Source organism: Lepisma saccharinum, chromosome 17 (assembly GCF_977018435.1).
Source record: "Lepisma saccharinum chromosome 17, izLepSacc3.1, whole genome shotgun sequence".
NCBI classification, from domain to species: domain Eukaryota; kingdom Metazoa; phylum Arthropoda; class Insecta; order Zygentoma; family Lepismatidae; genus Lepisma; species Lepisma saccharinum.
Window position 1 is genome coordinate 13,986,500 of NC_139245.1, and position 18,074 is coordinate 14,004,573.

Sequence of the window (18,074 nt, forward strand, 5' to 3'; positions counted from 1 at the left end):
TTGATATGTAAATAAGTTCCAAACATCTATTAAAATATGCTAAATCCAACCTTAACAAAGCATTGGCTCAAGGGCTGGAATAGTATATACTGTATTGAGTGGTCAGAAAGTGGGCGTACCCCAGTATATTTTTGACACTATGATGGTTGTGGTTTAATGCTGGATATGGACACATATATGACACTTTTAAGAGCCCAGAACATTGGTATGAAGACAGTCATTTTTGGAGCACAGCCGAATTCTGAACCATGTTCTGGCACAGTTCACACTGCAAGTATGTCATTATCTAAATAAGACTTTTCCTGGGCAAGAGGTTCTGAAGATTACTCAGCTCCCTTAAGGGGGAGAGGGACAATTTCACCTAGGTCTTTCTTGCTGTGGCAGCTGCCGATCACTGTTGCCAACTTTGCTCTTTTGGCACCAGATTTGGCTCTTTTGTACACTCGTTTGGCAGTGAACTGTGGCACCCGGCCCCTGCTCCACTATGATGCCACAACTGGCTCCGGCCCACAAAGACCAACTTTTGCATTAGTGTACATTTTGCATATGACGTGATATTGTTATAAGAGTAAATACCTAAATAGTATAAAAAATTCACAACTTACGTGAGTGAGTATAAATTTATCCAATCTACGTTTCAGAGGTCAATACTTCCTCCTTCTTCAGGTCCACATGAATATCTAGACACCAGCCATGGTGTCACGTAAAAAGTGTTATATAGGGATATAGGTTGAAGGCTAGGGTAAAAAAAAACTTATAAAAATCCTTTACTCTGACAAAGTGAAAGTTCCTGTGTTCCTAAAAAGCCCATATTAAAATACTAAAAGGTTTAAAAGCAGGTCCACTGCAGTGGCCCAGGAATTCCATCCAGCTGTGAGGCAAAGTGTAACTTGATAGTTATATTGGCTACGTCACCCACCCCCTCTTACCTCCCCAGCTACTTTCATATAGCACCCTGGTTAAAGTGAAGATGACAATATTGTTATCCAGGAATCCTTTATTTTCGATTTCATATGAGCATCAGTGAATTATTGAGATGGGTGATGCTGCCAAATCTAGGCGGTGAAAATTAAGAATAAATTGCCATCACTTTAAAGCTAACTGTAATAGCAGTGCCCCCACCCCTCTGACACCTAAAATTACCCTAGGAGGCACTTTATGCAGCCTTCGTTCTAGCTCCTTAAAAGTCATCTTTAGCTCTATTAATGGTGTAATTTAGCTCTTTTATGAACATCAGTTTTGGTAACACTGCCAGGATGGCCGTAGGAGGCAAGGAGAAATGCATTACACTTATGGGACCATTATTTTATTCGTTCTCTTGGGAATATCAAACATCCAATGATGTAGAAAAGTACATGGACGGAAAAAGAACTATATCATAGTACAGAGCATTCCCTGACATTCATTACGAGACTCGGTGGCAAGCAGCCTGGCGTCAGCGCTTGTCTTTCCCGGTGAACGGGGTCCATGACAGTCGCTAGAGTCGGCTATAAAAATTAGTTTTCATATTGTGTACTAATCTTGACTACAGAAGGTGTTGAAAATGATGTCCCCCTGCTGCAACACATTCCTGGCATCTCCGAATGAAATTGGCATTTACACGTGCAAGTTCGTCTACTGTAATTCTCCCAATTTCTTGTACAATACTCTCTTAACTCACTGATGGTGTGCGGATTGTCTCTGTATACTTTATTTTTTAGATTTTACGAGGTTTAATATAGTGGTCCTATGTGTAACGGGAACACCAGGAAATTTCGTTGCAAAACATCGTCGCACTTCTCAACAATTCTCTTTCCGAAGTAACACTCGACAAGATAAATCCGTTGTTGCAATGTAAACTTTTGTGGTGCCATATTAAGCCACAATCTTCAACACACGGACACAACACAACTTCCGAGGGAGGATTATACTGGCGTCAGTGATACGGTCCAGGTATTATGATATGGCTACAAGGTATGGTCTTCACGGCCAGAAGAAGAGGAATTATAAGCAGATGTATTCTGTGTAATGTTTTCTATATCATGATTCAAGGAACTTGAATGTTTCGGACATAATGTCCAGTTTCTATTAAATATGTTAATTGTTCACCGTCTGGTTTTTATCTTGTGCAACTTAGTATCAATCTACATTACCATGTCCTTCACTCCGAACCTATCAATTTGGCGCTGTGGACAGTGAACAGAGGATTGACAGAGGACAGTGATTAGAGGATTTGAAGGATTCTAATCGTATCGTCAGGATGACTTTATCGGCACGGGATTATTACAAGTAAGATTTCATGTAGCAAATCAACAAGACTGTGTTTTACAGGTAACATTCAGTTTGCTAATTTTGTTCACGCTTAAGCAAAATCAAGTTTCAGTTACACATCGTAACTTTCATACATGCCAGTGATTTATATCAGTTAATGTAAAGTGAAGTTTAGTTTCAACAACATGGCTCTCAACATTACATTCAGCAAATTTGTTGAAGAAAATGAAGATATCGAAAATTATTTTATGCGTTTTGATCAACTCTGTCTCGCTCAGAATGTAGCAAATGAAAAAAAGGGCAGCAGTTTTATTAGCAGTCATTGGTCCTAAGGCTTTCAAAGTACTTCGCAATATTACGGCTCATGAAATGCCATATAATCTAACATATACTGTCATTCACGACAAAATGGTTCATCACTTCAGGCCCAAAACCAACAAGTTTACGGATTCATCACTTCAGGCCCAAAACCAACAAGTTTACGGAAAGATTCAAGTTAGATTCAAGTTTCGAAAATGTATTCAGTCTCAAGGAGAATCAGTTACTCAATTCATAGTGAGAATCAAACAACAAGCAGCCAAATGTGTGTATGAGCAGTATTTAGATGAAGCACTTGTTGAACAATTAATCGTTGGTATACTTTCAGATTCTACTCGGAAAAGATTATTGTCTGAAAGTGATCTTTCCTTTGCTAAATGTCAAGAAATTGCTTTGCATTGTGAGTTATTAGAACGAGAAATTAAATTATTCTCGAATAAGTGCAATGCAGATTCTGTGACTTTTGCCACCAGCTCAAGAAATTTGACGCGGATGAATCCAGATCGACACACAGGCCCTTCAACGAGTTTACGCTCGGGCGAAACGAGGCAGAAGAGCTACAATCAACCTCAGAACTCAACTGCTACCAAGCAAAATCCTCGCTCCCAGTGCGGCAACTGCACAAAGAATCACCCACAAGGTCTATGTCTGGCAAGAAATGCAACCTGTAGCTACTGCAAACGACAAGGCCACTGGAATATACGATGCAGAAAGAAGCAGAAAGATAGAGCCGTGAATAGAACGTCCAGTTCAACCTTACGGAACACAACATCCGATGAGTTGTCTACGTTCAGCTTCAACCATCTCAACACTGATGCGCTCAGTCATCATTCCACACTGGTTACTTCTACTCAACACATTTTGGAACAGCAATTCAGTTCGGGTTGCTTCATAATAAATCTCCAAATCAATAAGTGTATTGTTAAATGTGAAGTAGATACTGGGTCTGCTGTTACTCTTTTCAACGAAAAGTATTTTGACCAGTTGTTTCCACACTATGTTAAATCTAATTCCAGCCTACGATTACGAGGTGTAAACGAAGGATATGTACGTGTTACGGCACAAATATCCATCAAACTATACTTAGACAATTCAAATTCAAATTTTCTTTATTAAAGGGCGAGGTTCAGCCTGTGGCTGTTCTCCCACCTAACCCCGTTTGACATTTACCTAGTGTACATAAACAAAATCATAAAAAAGAGAAGAAAATACAATAAAAAATGGTTACAAGGAAAGAACAAAGATGATATTTAAAAAAAAATCAAAAAAAAATCAAGACAATACGTAAAAAAGAAAGAGAGAAAAACACATTCACGCACACACACACACACATTAAAACACACATACTAAACATTTCTGAGCAGGACATTCACGCACGGATGTTGAGATTGATGTACATGATTATGGTAGTTTTGTGAGATACGATAGAACAACGCATACGCAAATATTACAATATAGTTGTAGATTTGTCAAGCATTGGATTGGATTGGCGAGGCTCGTATGTAATCTAAACTGTATTGTGTAGTGTTACTCGTGGGAGCTTGAACAGAGATATTGTTCGTCTAACAGAAAATTCTTTAGGTTATTCTTAAATTTGTTAGGACTGGGGAGGGAGGTAATGAAAAGACGATTTGAAAATTTCCAGTGAGTGTTTGAAGAGTTCAAGTTTCGCTGTTCCTCTTGTTTTGTAGTTGTGTATTTCCCTTCTGGTTTTTAGTTTCTCGAATAAATTTTCGGGAATTTTTTTATGCAAAAGATTGTGTATAAAGCAACAGAAATGAAGTCTGCGACGTCTGTTCATGTTTAGCATTTTGTTCTCATTCAGGGTTGGAAGAATATGATCGAATTTTTTAATGCTATATACGAAGCGTAAACACGAATTTTGAACTTTTTGAATTTTGACCTTATTTCGAACAGACAAGTTTGCACCGTATACTATATCACAGTAGTCTAGAAGAGGGAGAATCAGTGTTTGCACAAGTTTCATTTTAGTATTTGTATTTAAGTATTCATTAAATTTATAGAGGGATCTTAGTGCTGCGTAGGCTTTCTTAGTTTGCTCTTGAACGTGAAGGTCCCAGTTCAAGTGTTCGTCTAACATAACTCCTAAATTCTTTATACTTTTTGAATGTGGAATTTCGGATGTCTCTATTTTGACGCGTGGATTATTCGGGTTTATCATTGCGAGGCTATTCTTGGAACCCATGATGGTGAAAACAGACTTTTGAGGATTTATTTTCAGACCATTTGCATTACACCAGGTATTTATGGCTGCCAAATCTTTGTTAAGTAATGCTATTGCATAATCTGGTGATTTTGGTGGAAATGGGATTTGAATTTGGGTGTCATCTGCATAAAAGTGTACGGTACTATGCTCTATGTTGGTTTCTAAATCTGCTGTGAAGATTGTATATAGGAGAGGAGCTAGAATTGATCCTTGCGGAACGCCAGTTTCTAGCGGAAGCGTGTTCGAGAGAGAGGGCGTGGCAGTTATTAGGAACACGTTCTGTTGCCTGTTTGTCAAGTACGATCTGAACCATTTGAGTGCGGGGTGTGAAAAATTATAATATTTCAACTTGCTTAAGAGTAGGTCGTGATGAACCTTGTCAAAAGCCTTTGTCAGATCCAGTGAAACCAGAGCAACTGTCATACCCTTGTCCATTGAGCGAAATATATCATCCGTGACTTTTAGCAACGCCGTCGCCGTGCTGTGAGCAGGGCGGAAGCCCGATTGGCATTTCGGAAGGAGATTGAGGCTGTTCACATGATTTCTGACTTGATTGTAAACAATTTTTTCGGTGATCTTGGAAAGGGTGGGTAGTAGACTTATAGGACGAAGATCGTTTAAGGACGATGTTACTTTTTTCTTAGGTAGAGGGATCACGTGCGCTGTTTTCCAGCTGATTGGATATTGTCCAGTCCGAAAGGAGAAATTTATTATATGTGTCAGGTGACTTAAGATAAACGGAAGTGATAGTTTGAGCATTTTTATTGTTATTCCATCATTGCCAGAGGCATTGGATCGTATATTATTTACTGCTTTAATTGTGTCATATTCACTGATTTCTTTAAGATGAAATTGTTGTGCACTTTCATTAAATATTTTGGAGTTAAAAAAATTACTGGTTTTATTTAAGGCTGATTTCGAGCAGTCGGCCTCACGACAAATGTTTGAAAAATGTTCGTTTATTTTATCTACGTCTCGTATATCAGAGGGTATTTCATTATTAGTAGTTTTACTATACACTCCCCACGCCTTGAGTTTGCTCCACAGGTCTTTGTTGTTTTCATTAGATCGTAGGTGATTTTTAAAGAATGCTTTTTTCTCTTGTCGTTGCACCGTAGTTGTAAAGTTTCTTAGTTCCTTGTAATGTTCCCAGTTGTTGTTTGTCTTTTCGCGTTTATATTTTAATAAAGCTCTGTCGCGGAGTTTCATGAGTAATTTCGTGTTTTCGGATATCCACGGAACACTTTTATGCTTAACCGGTTTAGTGTGGAGAGGTGCATGTTTGTCAAAAAGGTGGATAATATTGGTAGATGTATACTGTACCTTATCTTCGATGTTGTCGTAGCTGTTAATTTGTGCCCAATCAATTTTTGCATCATCATCATCAAATTTCTCCTTATTGAAATTTGAGAAATTACGGTATGTGACATAATGTTTTTCTCTTTTCGGTTTTTCAATGGCAAGGGTGACACTTACCATGCAGTGATCTGAGTTTCCGATAGGTACGGTTACATTTGATGAACGTACAATGGCAGGGTCATCTGTTATTACGACATCCAGGAGTGATTCGCTATTTTCCGTTATTCTAGTCGGTTTATTGATAATTTGCGTAAGGCCGACAGAATTAAGAATTGATCGAAAGTATTTTGTCTCCGGTTTGTGTGGCGAAAGAAAGTCTACGTTTGTATCTCCTAAAATAATCAATTTGTCAACACGCGGGAAAACTTCAGAGATTGCGGTTTCTAAACGTGATAATTTTGTGTAGGATATATTGGGTGCTTTGTATATCCCGATTATTCCCAGGGTTGTGTTTCGAATCTTTATCACTACGTTTATAATTTCAATTTCATCGTTATTTTCATAATTGGTGGATGTTGAAAGGACCTTGACATTTAAGTCTTCGCGATGATATAAGATAATACCACCTCCACCCTTCGTAGTCCTGTCTTTTTTGATGGCCGTGTAACCAGGGATAGCGAAAGAGGACGTGGGCGCTTCTTCACAGGACCAGCTCTCGGTGATTAGGAGGAAGTCGGGAGGGCACTCGCGTGTGATTGTTATTAGTTCCTCTAATTTTGTCCGCGACAGAGACCTGACGTTGGCCTGTGCGAGGGTGAGGAGGGGTGGTTGGTCTTTCCCTGAAAGGCGATGACCAGGGGGGAGGGAACCGTTTCTTGCGGTTGCGTCACGTGATGTCGTTGACATGGAAGGCATTTTTGCAGAGAGGAACGGACAGGGGTACCATTTGTTGAGATTGGGACCAGGAGAGGTAACAGTTATTATCAAGGCAGTCGGGTGTTTTTCTTTTTAAAAACGACATAAAAACATTGAATACTATTTGGTGTTTTAAAAATAGATCACGCTGGAGGGATGCAAAGAAGAGAGTGTACGAGTACTTACATGCTGTCTCCTTGTAAAAACTAGCCTTGCCAAACCTCACACAGTTAGCAGTTAACATCTTCACATTTTTAAGCACTTTCTTACATGTAACTTCACTAAACACAAACACAAACACACACACACACACACACAAAACACACAAAAGTACACAATAATCAAATACCAAATGAGATAATATGAATTTTTCCAGTAACTGGGGAGTGATAAATTGTGAGTTAATTTCTGGATGGAGTTCATGAGATACACACACACACGCACAAGTGTTCGCACGTTCGTTTCTTGTTTTCCAGTTCCACGCATCATCATTCCCGCCTACATTTGAGAGCGTTTAGGTCCCTTTCGGTTTCAATGAATTTCTTTCCTTCCTCGGTCACCACGACGACTTTCCCATCAATTGTGTAGCAATTGAAGTTCCCGTGTCTTGCCTTGGCTTCCTGGAGCAGTTTCTGGCGTTTCGGTGTAAGCGATTCTGTGATCAGATATTGGCTTCCCTTGAGATTCCTCTTGGATCGCCACACAGCGTCCCGGTGCTTGTAGGACACGAACTTGATGATTAAAGGCCTGTGCCCCTGCCTGACGACGTCCGCCGCAGTTTCCTTCTACTTTGATGATGTCATCGTCGGAGGTGAAACATTGAAAGAATGCTTCACACGCCGACAATAAGGATTATACTTTACCTGTCTTTCTCTGTCAGGAGAAACTTTTATCTCCATTGATCGGTCGTACATGGTTGGACATTATTCAACCATCTTGGAAGCGATTATTAGTTACAGCCAGTGTTCTTTCAACTAACACAGTACAAGGTACTATTACTAACGCTGGTACCGACGACCTAAGGTGAGAAATTTCTTCTAGATACGAGAAAATCTTTGATGGTGATTTGTCCAAGCCCGTTGCACCTTATTTGGTCGATATACCACTGAGATCCAACTCTGCACCAATATTTCGTAGACATTACGAAGTTCCTTACGGTATTCGAGACCGTGTTCAGGATTCTATTCAAAATCTTATGAAAGTAGGGTTATAGGAACCAGTCGAATATTCTGATTGGGCCTCACTTGTTGTTGTTACCAAGAAAGATGGCTCACTTTGTCTCTGCACTGACTTCTCAGGAACGGTGAATAAAATGACTGAAAACGTCAAGTTTCCCATTGCTAGAGTCGAGGATATTTTCTCTAAGTTGGCCAGGTGTAAATACTTTACGGTAATTGACCTTCAAATGGCTTATGGACAGTTGGAACTTTCTGAAGCTGCCAAACGCATCACTGTCGTCAACACACCTTGGGGATTATATAAACCTCACAGACTACCTTTTGGCATACACATAAGTGGAGATCTGTTTCAAATGGTCCTAGCGAAGATCCTAGATGACATTCCCGGAGTTTCCTTCTACTTTGATGATGTCATCGTCGGAGGTGAAACATTGAAAGAATGCTTCACACGCATGTGTGACGTCCTGAGTCGTCTGGCCAAACACAATGTCAAAGTGAGCGCCAGCAAAAGCCAATTCCTAATCTCATCTATCGAGTACCTAGGATACAAGATTGAAATCAATGGTATACGGCCGTCAGACAAGAACTTGGAGGTCGTCCTGAATTCTCCACCACCTCAAGACAAATCTCAATTATGATCTTTCATTGGGATGATCAACTTTCATCGAAAGTTCGTTCCCAACTTAGCTTCGAAACTTCACTTCTTGCTTTCTTTACTCAAGAAAAACATCTCTTGGAACTGGGACGATAACGGTCAACACGAGTTCGACAGCATCATGGCGGAACTTCGACAGGTATTGTGCCTTTCGACCCAACACAGCCAGTTGTACTTATCACCGATGGGTCTCCTTTCGGCTGTGGCGCACAATTGTGTCATCGAGTTGAAAGTGGTCTGCAGACCATCGCCTGCTCTTCTACCACCTTCAGTGAGACGGAGCGGAGGTACTCCCAGGTAGAGAGAGAAGCTCTAGCCATAGTTCACGGTATCAAGCGATTTCACAAATTTTTACTCGGATCCAAGTTCGAGATTGTTACAGACGCACGTGCTGTAAAGTTTATATTTTCTCCGGATCGAGCCATTTCAAAACATTCATCCAATAGATTGATGAGATGGGCTCTACTTTTATCTTCATACTGATATAATATAATTCATTCCAGCAAGGTAGAAGTAGCTGACATGCTAAGCAGGTTACCTACGCAAACACGTGACACAATACCAGCTGGAGAAGAACAACTTCATGCATATTTCGGGTCCATTGAAAACGCTGTAGCTCCTCTTTCTCGAGACTCAATACAGAATGCCACTTCAGAAGACCCACTGCTCTCATTAGTTGTGTCCTGTGTAGTAAATGGTTGGTCAGATCAACTCGACACATCCACCGAACGGAAGAAGCTCGTACTTTTCTTCGAAAGAAGAGCTCACCTTACGTATGAGCAGGGAACGCTCATGTGGTCGGGTAGACTTATCATTCCCACAGTTAAACGGAATGAAGTCCTTAGAGCTTTACACGATGGACACATAGGTTCAACTCATATGAAAGAGTTGTGTCTATCCAGATTTTGGTGGCCAGGCATGTCAGCAGAGATTACGGATTTTGTAGCGAGCTGCAATACATGCCGAGCTAATGCTCCTAAGTTCCGCAACGGACCCGATTCTTCATGGCCTCTCGCTTCGTACGTGAACGAGAGATGGCATATAGACCATTTTTGCTTTGCAGGGCGTAAGTTCCTACTGATAGTAGACGCCTTCAGCAAGTGGACAGAAGTATGGCCTGTACACACATTGGACACAAAGGAAACGATCCACTGGCTTATGTAATCTTGCGCCACGCTAGGGATACCAAATACTATCGTATCTGACAATGGCCCAACGTTCAATTCTCTCGAATTTCGTAACTTCTGTCTTAAGAATGGCATCAAACATGTTACTTCACCGCCTTATCACAGCCCAGCAACGGCTTAGCCGAACGATACGTTCGTACTGTTAAAACCGCTCTTGTCAAGCTTATAACTGACAAACCGAATCTGAGCAAGCTTGAACTTGATATGGGGATTGCCAACAAGCCTACCAGCACTTTCGGTCTTGAAACGCCGACCCAGATTTTGGTGGGAACCAAACAATCTGCCTCTGTCGAGTGAATCTCCGTTCAAGTTGAGGAAGTCAGCAAAGTTTCAGAAAGACTCTTCATCGAGATATGGTACTTTCGCCATCAACTCAGCAGTTTGGGTTCAATCGCCTAAACACGGTACTCCAAATTACATCCCAGGAGTTGTTATTCGTCATATTGGTGATAGCATCCTTTACGAAATCATGCTAGAAGATGGAATCAAACGAGTGGTACATCCCAGGTGGTTGAAGAGACGTGTTTCACGTGACACTGCAGATGGCGACGACTTCAACGTTACAATACCAAATAGAAATTCAACAAACCCCGGTGGAACAGTACCAAAACCTACCCCAGGCAGAGCCGGATACCCAGGACCAGGTCCTAGCACACCTCACTCGTCTCCGAGAAGGTCTACCAGGATTCGCCGCCCGCCAGATCGATACGGTCATCAGCATACCTGATTTTTTTAATGGGACACCTGGAGTGATGATACGGTCCAGGTATTATGATATGGCTACAAGGTATGGTCTTCACGGCCAGAAGAAGAGGAATCATAAGCAGATGTATTCTGTGTAATGTTTTCTATATCATGATTCAATGTACTTGAATGTTTCGGACATAACGTCCAGTTTCTATTAAATATGTTAATTGTTCACCATCTGGTTTTTATCTTGTGCAACTTAGTATCAATCTACATTACCATGTCCTTCACTCCGAACCTATCAGTCAGTCTGCAACGTCAACAGAAAGGGAAAGAGAGAAAAAAAAAACGTGATACTGTCGCGAACCCCGTTCACCGGGAAAGACAATCGCTGACACCGGGCTGCTTGCCGCAGAGTCTCGTAATGAATGTCAGGGAATGCTCTGTAGTAGGAAAAGTCGAAACTCCTATTTGATTAGCCGTAACTTGAATATGATTTTCCATAAGGAATACATGGGATTCTGTAAATAATTATTAATCACATTTTTCAAATGTCTTGTCTAGCTTACTAATCAACTTGAAAAACAGTTTTCACTTGCAACATGGAGAGAAATTCATACTCTCTCGCATACTAATCTCTTTTTTAAATAGCAGTGTCCAATCTGACGATATTGAAATAAATGCACAACTGGTGCGTAATTGTCCCTCTTCGCCTTAACCTAACTTCCAAGAAGTCCCGACCTCATCTCTGGAGGTTCATCAATGACAGAGTCTGGTATCACACAACATAAGAGTTACTGGCAGATGGTAAATATGCCTTCACATACGTGACCCCGTACTAATCTTCACAAAACATCTGTCGGAACATGATGCAGAATTCGGTTGTGCTGCAAAAATGACAGTCTCCATACCGATGTTCTGGACTCTTAAACCATCGGGTATGTGTCCATATCAAGCATTTAACCAAAACCATTGTAGTGTCAAAAACAAAGAGGGGGGGGAGGGAGTATACCCCACATTATACGTTTTAATGTGATGTAGTACAGTTTCACATAAGGTGCTGCAGATCTAATTCAAATTCTGCCAAAATGGAATTGAGTATTAGGAAAAAGAGGTTCCTGTGTAACATGCATAACCTATGGTGCAAGCAGTACTGGGTTCGATTCTCAGTGGGAGCACTCAAAATTTCAGCATTAAGGATCATGAGGACAACTGGGGAGCTACGTTAAAAGAAGTAGTGGACTCGTCTCGAAAGCCAGAAAACAGCAGCAATGGGATTCAATGAGCTCACCAAGCATCATCCAATCAAAAAGCTGCTCTGGCAGCCCTTAGAGAGATGTTGCACCATGGAGTTTTTACTAGAAAAAAGAAGTTGAAGGTTATATACACATCACGTCACAATCAGTTTTAAGCAGATCTTTAAGTTGATCATTCAGCTTATTAAAATATAGTTTATGAAAAACACTGTTAATAAATGTGTTTTAACTTCCATGAATTTCTTAAGGAGAATTCAACTTTTGCTCTTAAAGTTCAAGTTTTCACTATTCAGTGCAATGTTCCTAGTGCGAACGTTCTGAGGAGTTAATGCTTTTTGACAACATTCGGGTGCGGTTCATAATATGGGACCAGGTTCGTTTTGCATACGTTCCATGTGTAGGATGTTTGTTGTGCGAGGCATTCATTACACAGGACACCATGAATTTTATTAATTGAGGTATAATTTGGCTGGCCAATTATACACAAGGACCAGAAGAACCACGTTCTGCTCGTATAATGCCTAACACCTCTTATTTCCTCAAAATATGTTAAACAAGGGGTTAGAAAGGGATTAACTTATCTGCGAAGTGGAAGTTATACAACTTTAAGAGTATATTACTCAGAGAAATTTTGTATTTCCGCGTTGCACAATTTAATGGATATTTCCGATTAATTTTGAAGACACTGTCACGTGAGTAATTCTTAAACAGAGTTTACCCCATCCATCTTCAATTTAAGACTATAGATGGTTAATAAGGTCAACCTAATTTAAAAGCTTCATTTCACTCCCAAATTTTATTAACAATTATTGTGAATAACCACAAATACCACAATCTTCTAACAAAACCCATCACAAATTTATACAACAAAAGTACAACCTAATTTTTTAAGTCAACAAGAACAACTCTACACAAGAATAATTCTCCCATTACTTTCATTTCATTAATTAAACTTTGTACCATTTAGAAGGAGGGATAACACGTAATGAAAAATCAGTGTACCTAAATCAGTTAAGCAGTGCATCAGTCGGTAGAAAATATGGCTTTAACGAGTGTACTGCAACCCAGCACAGAACCTATCAGACCAACATGAATTAATCTACCCTTACTAAACAATTAAATTTCAATAATTTAAACAATTGAAATATCAACTATTAGGAAACTATAAGTAAATTTAAGGCAAATCACTAACAGGTCATTCAGGTTGAAAAAGAAGAACACAGGTGTATTAGTCCAGTCTCCAAGTCGGCAAGGTTGTGCCACGCCAAACCCTTTGCTCATACAGCTCCAAAGTCTAGCCAATGGCAGAACTTGCTTTAGTCACATAATAATACAAGTATACTTGATGTCATTAAATGAGCCATACTACACTATATGCTTACAAGTTTCAAACTTTCTAGGTTTTACTATTATTTATTTCCTTCAGACCTACCAAGCTACATTACCAGGATTCTAAGGGAAAACAGATTCAAAGTGTACAGAGGTAGGCAGGTGGAAAGTTAGCATGCATACACGCGCACACAGTCAGAAGCACGTACGAATATATAACATATATACATACCTGCTTATGAAGTTCACTGAGGTCCCCTGGAGGGGCATACGAAGGGGAATACGGCAGGCTGCCATTTTGTGGCAAATTCTGATCCGAGCACTTCTTTCTGTCACTGGCATGCCTAGGGAGAGCTCTGTTATCACTTGAACCACGAAGCCTATGTAAATTGCACTCAGACCCTGTCTTGCAACTCACTGATCCACAATCACAAGTGTGTGTTTCACCATTTACAGTATTTCTTTCAAAACTGTTTTGTCCAAAAGATGCAGCGAGGGCTTGAGACCCTCGGGAAAAGTCTGCTCTTTTCGACAAACGTCTCGATATGTGTCTTTTATGATTGTTCACCTCAATATATCCGGAACTTTTACTCCTTGAAATGGGTTTGCCACGGACCTCACTTTCAACTGCAGTTTTCACTGAGCTATTCCTGTGATTTTCCACTTCTACAAACAGCTTCTTCTTCGGCACAACAGATTTGTCTCTTGTGGTCACTGGCTTCCTAAAAAGTATTTAAATAGTAATAATAAACAAACCTTGAAGACTTTGTAGAAATGTGAAAAATGCAGGCTTGACCAGGACTAGAATCTGAGACTGGCACATTGTGCTACCAGGAGTTACTGATCAGTAACTCAGTTGGTAGACATGGTTTATAGAACATCCACTAACAAAAACCTTGGGCCAAAAACATCTGCATATCTTCCCCTCCTCCCATTCAAGTTGAACCACAAGAAACCACGTTCTCTCTTCTTTTCCTTTTGATAAATTTATGTTCAAGTAACAGAAATCAGCAAGACAGAAGCAAATGTAAAGTGAAAATTAGTGTAGAATTGGTTTGCCCATGTTATTCAATTTTCCTGTTCTTCGCACTCTACCGGGTATGTTTTCCCTAGTTCAGCAGAGGGAACGGAAAATGCTCTGAAGGTTGAGAGTGCGACCGGTGGACTCTCACAAGGAGGAGGTTACCCTGGGCACGGAATCACCGTGCCTGAGAAGCAGTGTTTCCTCCCCCTCTTTCCTCTCTCCTCCCCAAGGGTTGTAAGGGAAGCGGGAGGAATGACGTCAGGGTGAGATTCCCTGAAGTCATTCCACCGGCTGGAGAAAGGTTCCCGGACATTCAGTGGCAAACGGTTGGAAGCATTCGCGTGCTGGAAGCAAAGAAATGTATATATATATATATATTTTTTAAAAAAAAAAAAAGAAAAAAAGAAATACAGCTGGGTCATCTGCGATTACCTAGATGACCCAGAGTATATGCCGCTGGATTGGAGGTGAGCCCATTTTCAAGCTGGTGAAAAATAATCACATGGATATAATTCTTTTGTGGATGAGACGAATGAACACAGAGATAAGTGGCAGCTGAGTTCATTACGCAATAGCAAAGTTGGGAAATTGCAAAACAAATGGCTGGTTTATGATAAACAGTACTGATGCAAACAAAATGAAGGAAATATATTGAAACGTTTGAAGAAGTCTGTTCAAACTGGAGGCGGACATGTGTGAATATATTTTGAATCAGAACATAAGTAGTTTACTTCATGAAATGGACAGAGATGAATTTCTACTGTGGAAGCATGTTATAACGCCTCTAGTTACAAATAAATCCTAGTTGACAGGGAATTCAGAATACACCTTAAGTGATGCAGATGTAAGCAATGTAAGAATTATGGGTTTGAGCCAAGTGGAAGCTGAACTTTATATATTTCACGGAACCAAGGTGAAAATGTCAAATCTAGGAAAATTTTGTAACATTTTGCTCTTTTGAGACCAAGATAACGCATAAAAATAATCAACCCGAGAATTTAAAATTGAGGTTCCATTGTACATACAGTGGAACACCAATTTTACATTTTCCTGCATTACACATTTTCTTCCTGAATTCTACATTTCACACAAACTTTCTCCGTACATATATTTGGAACATAACTTCATGTACAGTTGAGCATCAATTATACATTTTAAAGAAGGAACTATGGGTAAAGAATTTACAATGCAGGAAAATGTAAAATTCCCAAGAACATAATAGTGGGGCTCATGGCATTCTGATATCCTCTTCTTCTTCCATTACAACATTTCAACACCACACAGATATGACAATACACTTGAAAAGAAAAGTGGCCAAGCAAGATAAGTGCTTCTTGTGATTGAAGCTTCGGGGTTCAAATCCTGGTCTGGGGAGTTCTTTGTTAGTGTCCCTTCATTAACTTCTTCAAATTATCATTCATCCATACAGTTGTGATTAGCCAGTAGTGGCAGGAAACCAGTGCAAAAAAAAAAAAAATAAATAAATAAAAAAAAAAAAAAATGAAGGGCCAGGTGGAAAAAACAGGCAAGTAAACTCTTGTCAAACCAGAGAAATTAAATTTTTAATTGCAAAATGTTACTGAACATGTAAATGTAAAGGTACAAAAAACATGCTTTGACGAATGGAAGTGTCAAATGTATGTTGTAAAATCCAGAACAGTATCAACATGGTAGGAAATCACACCACTACCTCACTTACGACAGAAAATTGACTTACCTGTTTTTTCGTCATACCCTTCAAATACAAAAATATGAATTTCAAGAGGAGAGGACATCAAAGAAAGCACAACATTTTTCGCTGAAATCATATTCACCGTAACAAGTTTAGAATTATTCCAGTTGTGAACATTAAAAGATCAATACCGTATAATGCAAGTTCTACCCTAAAATACTGTGAATATTAATTTATGTAATTATTCCAACATTTAAGAAAATTATACTTATTGAATAGCAAATTCACATCATACACATTTGTCATGGAATTAACATAAGTTCTAGCCTTTTGTGCACCTAGAAGGATTCCAGAATAGACAGGCCTCCCAATAGTGGTAACATTGTCACCTTGCAATGGAGAAGTTTGGGGTTCAATACCCAGTGGAGGCAAATAGTGGCTTCGGATCCCACTTTAAACTGTAGGTCCAGTCCCAATTAGCCTATCTGTGCACTTAAAACAGAACTACATAATAGTAATCTGAAGTGCTATTTCCCACTGCTGATACAGATGTATCACAAATAATGCAAATAGACACTTTTGGCCGGTTCCATATATCCTGAACATTCTGTAAAAAATGCAATTTTCATAAATTTTGTATCGAAGTTTTATTTTGGGGTTAAGTCCGAGCTATTTTATTGTTCTGACTACCTTCTAAGTGAATCGAAAGAGTATTGTAAACAGAAACTCTGGCAAATAGATATGACATTGTTCCAAAAAGGCATTTGAGGTACATAGGCTACATACAGAAGCACAACAACACACAGTATAGAACAAAATGGGCTGGTTGCAGTGACATGCAACACGTGCATTGTGATCTCTTACTACAATTTGAAAAGTTGCCCTTGTGTCCTGCGCTCTCAGAGTACTGGTATAAAATTTAGTGACACTGATCCAAGAGATGTGGTAGCTCAGTTGGTAGAGCATCTGACTTCCACGTAGAAGACTCAGGTTCAAATCCCAGGGCAGGTGATCTGGACCAGGAAATTTTCCAGTCATTGCCCTGTTTCTGCACATCTCTAAGGGGCACCCAGCCTCGTAAATGGGTACCTGGGAGGAAGGGGGAAAAGGCAGCCGAGTGTCATGCTGATCACATCATTCCAACTTTGGCCGAGATCAAGTATATGTGGAGCTCTATAACTCCACATCACCCCATATGCCTTCATGATGCGATCATGCACACCTTTACCTTTTTAACCTAGACACTGATCCAATAAAAAAGGCAAACTATATATTCCCCCTTCCTTTCTCAATATGCCCGATACGTTGTATTAGTATTAATTAAAATCTGCAGATTAATTCACCCCACTCCATATGCATACTAGCAAATTAAAAACGCAGAATCAAAAATACACTTACTTTGGCTCTATAAGAATCTGGCGTCGTTCACTGTTAGAATTAAGAATCGAGTTAGTGAAAACCAATTTCTTTTTCACTGAGTAATCCACAATTTGTTTACTTGTGGTACTTGTCTCCTTTTTTCTTTTCCTGGTAGCTCCATGTGGAAACCACATATTGCAAGTAGAGGCTGTCTCATTACCAACACATCTTTGCACTAATTTCTGGGTAAGCTGTTCCAGTTCTTCAGATTTATTGCTTCTGTTGTAACTGAAAAGATAAGAAAGCTAATTAAAACATGTTTACAGCAGTGGCGGCTGGCCAAGTGCAACAAGTGCAGATGTTTTCACCTAATTTTCAAATTAATATTGACATTTTTCATTTGCTTGTTAAATTTAACTATTTCCCAGCAGAACGCACACGATAATACTCAAATAACACGCCGCTCGGCGCTACGCACGTATTGAGTTCGTCCCAACCCAAGAGCAAACACCGCTAGGTTGCGGAAAACTTAGCCGGTTGTCATGGCAACGGTGACGTCACCTAGCGTTGGCCTTGAACGGGTGTCGCCTTATAGATGAAGCAGTTCTCTCGTTGGAGAAAACATCGCATCCAGTGCTTGTGGCAAAATCTTCGCGTTCTCGCGAGATCTTGTTCCGCGTGTGTGTTTCGCGTTTCCTATCGTGTGTTGTGTTCATGT

At 39.9% G+C, this 18,074-nt stretch overlaps 1 protein-coding gene across 3 annotated transcripts in view; it reads right to left on the reverse strand.

Annotated features, from left to right (window-relative positions):
- The window catches only part of mi (cyclin E-interacting protein minus), a 44,130-nt gene that overhangs the window by 5,585 nt on the left and 20,471 nt on the right, over positions 1-18,074 (reverse strand). For all 3 annotated transcript variants that reach the window (XM_083138957.1, XM_083138958.1, XM_083138956.1), the window contains 2 exons: positions 17,396-17,644; positions 13,534-14,023 (listed from right to left, as the gene is read on the reverse strand). In XM_083138957.1, coding sequence (XP_082995083.1) covers positions 13,534-14,023; positions 17,396-17,644 — 739 coding nt within the window. The remainder of the gene's footprint in view (positions 1-13,533; positions 14,024-17,395; positions 17,645-18,074) is intronic.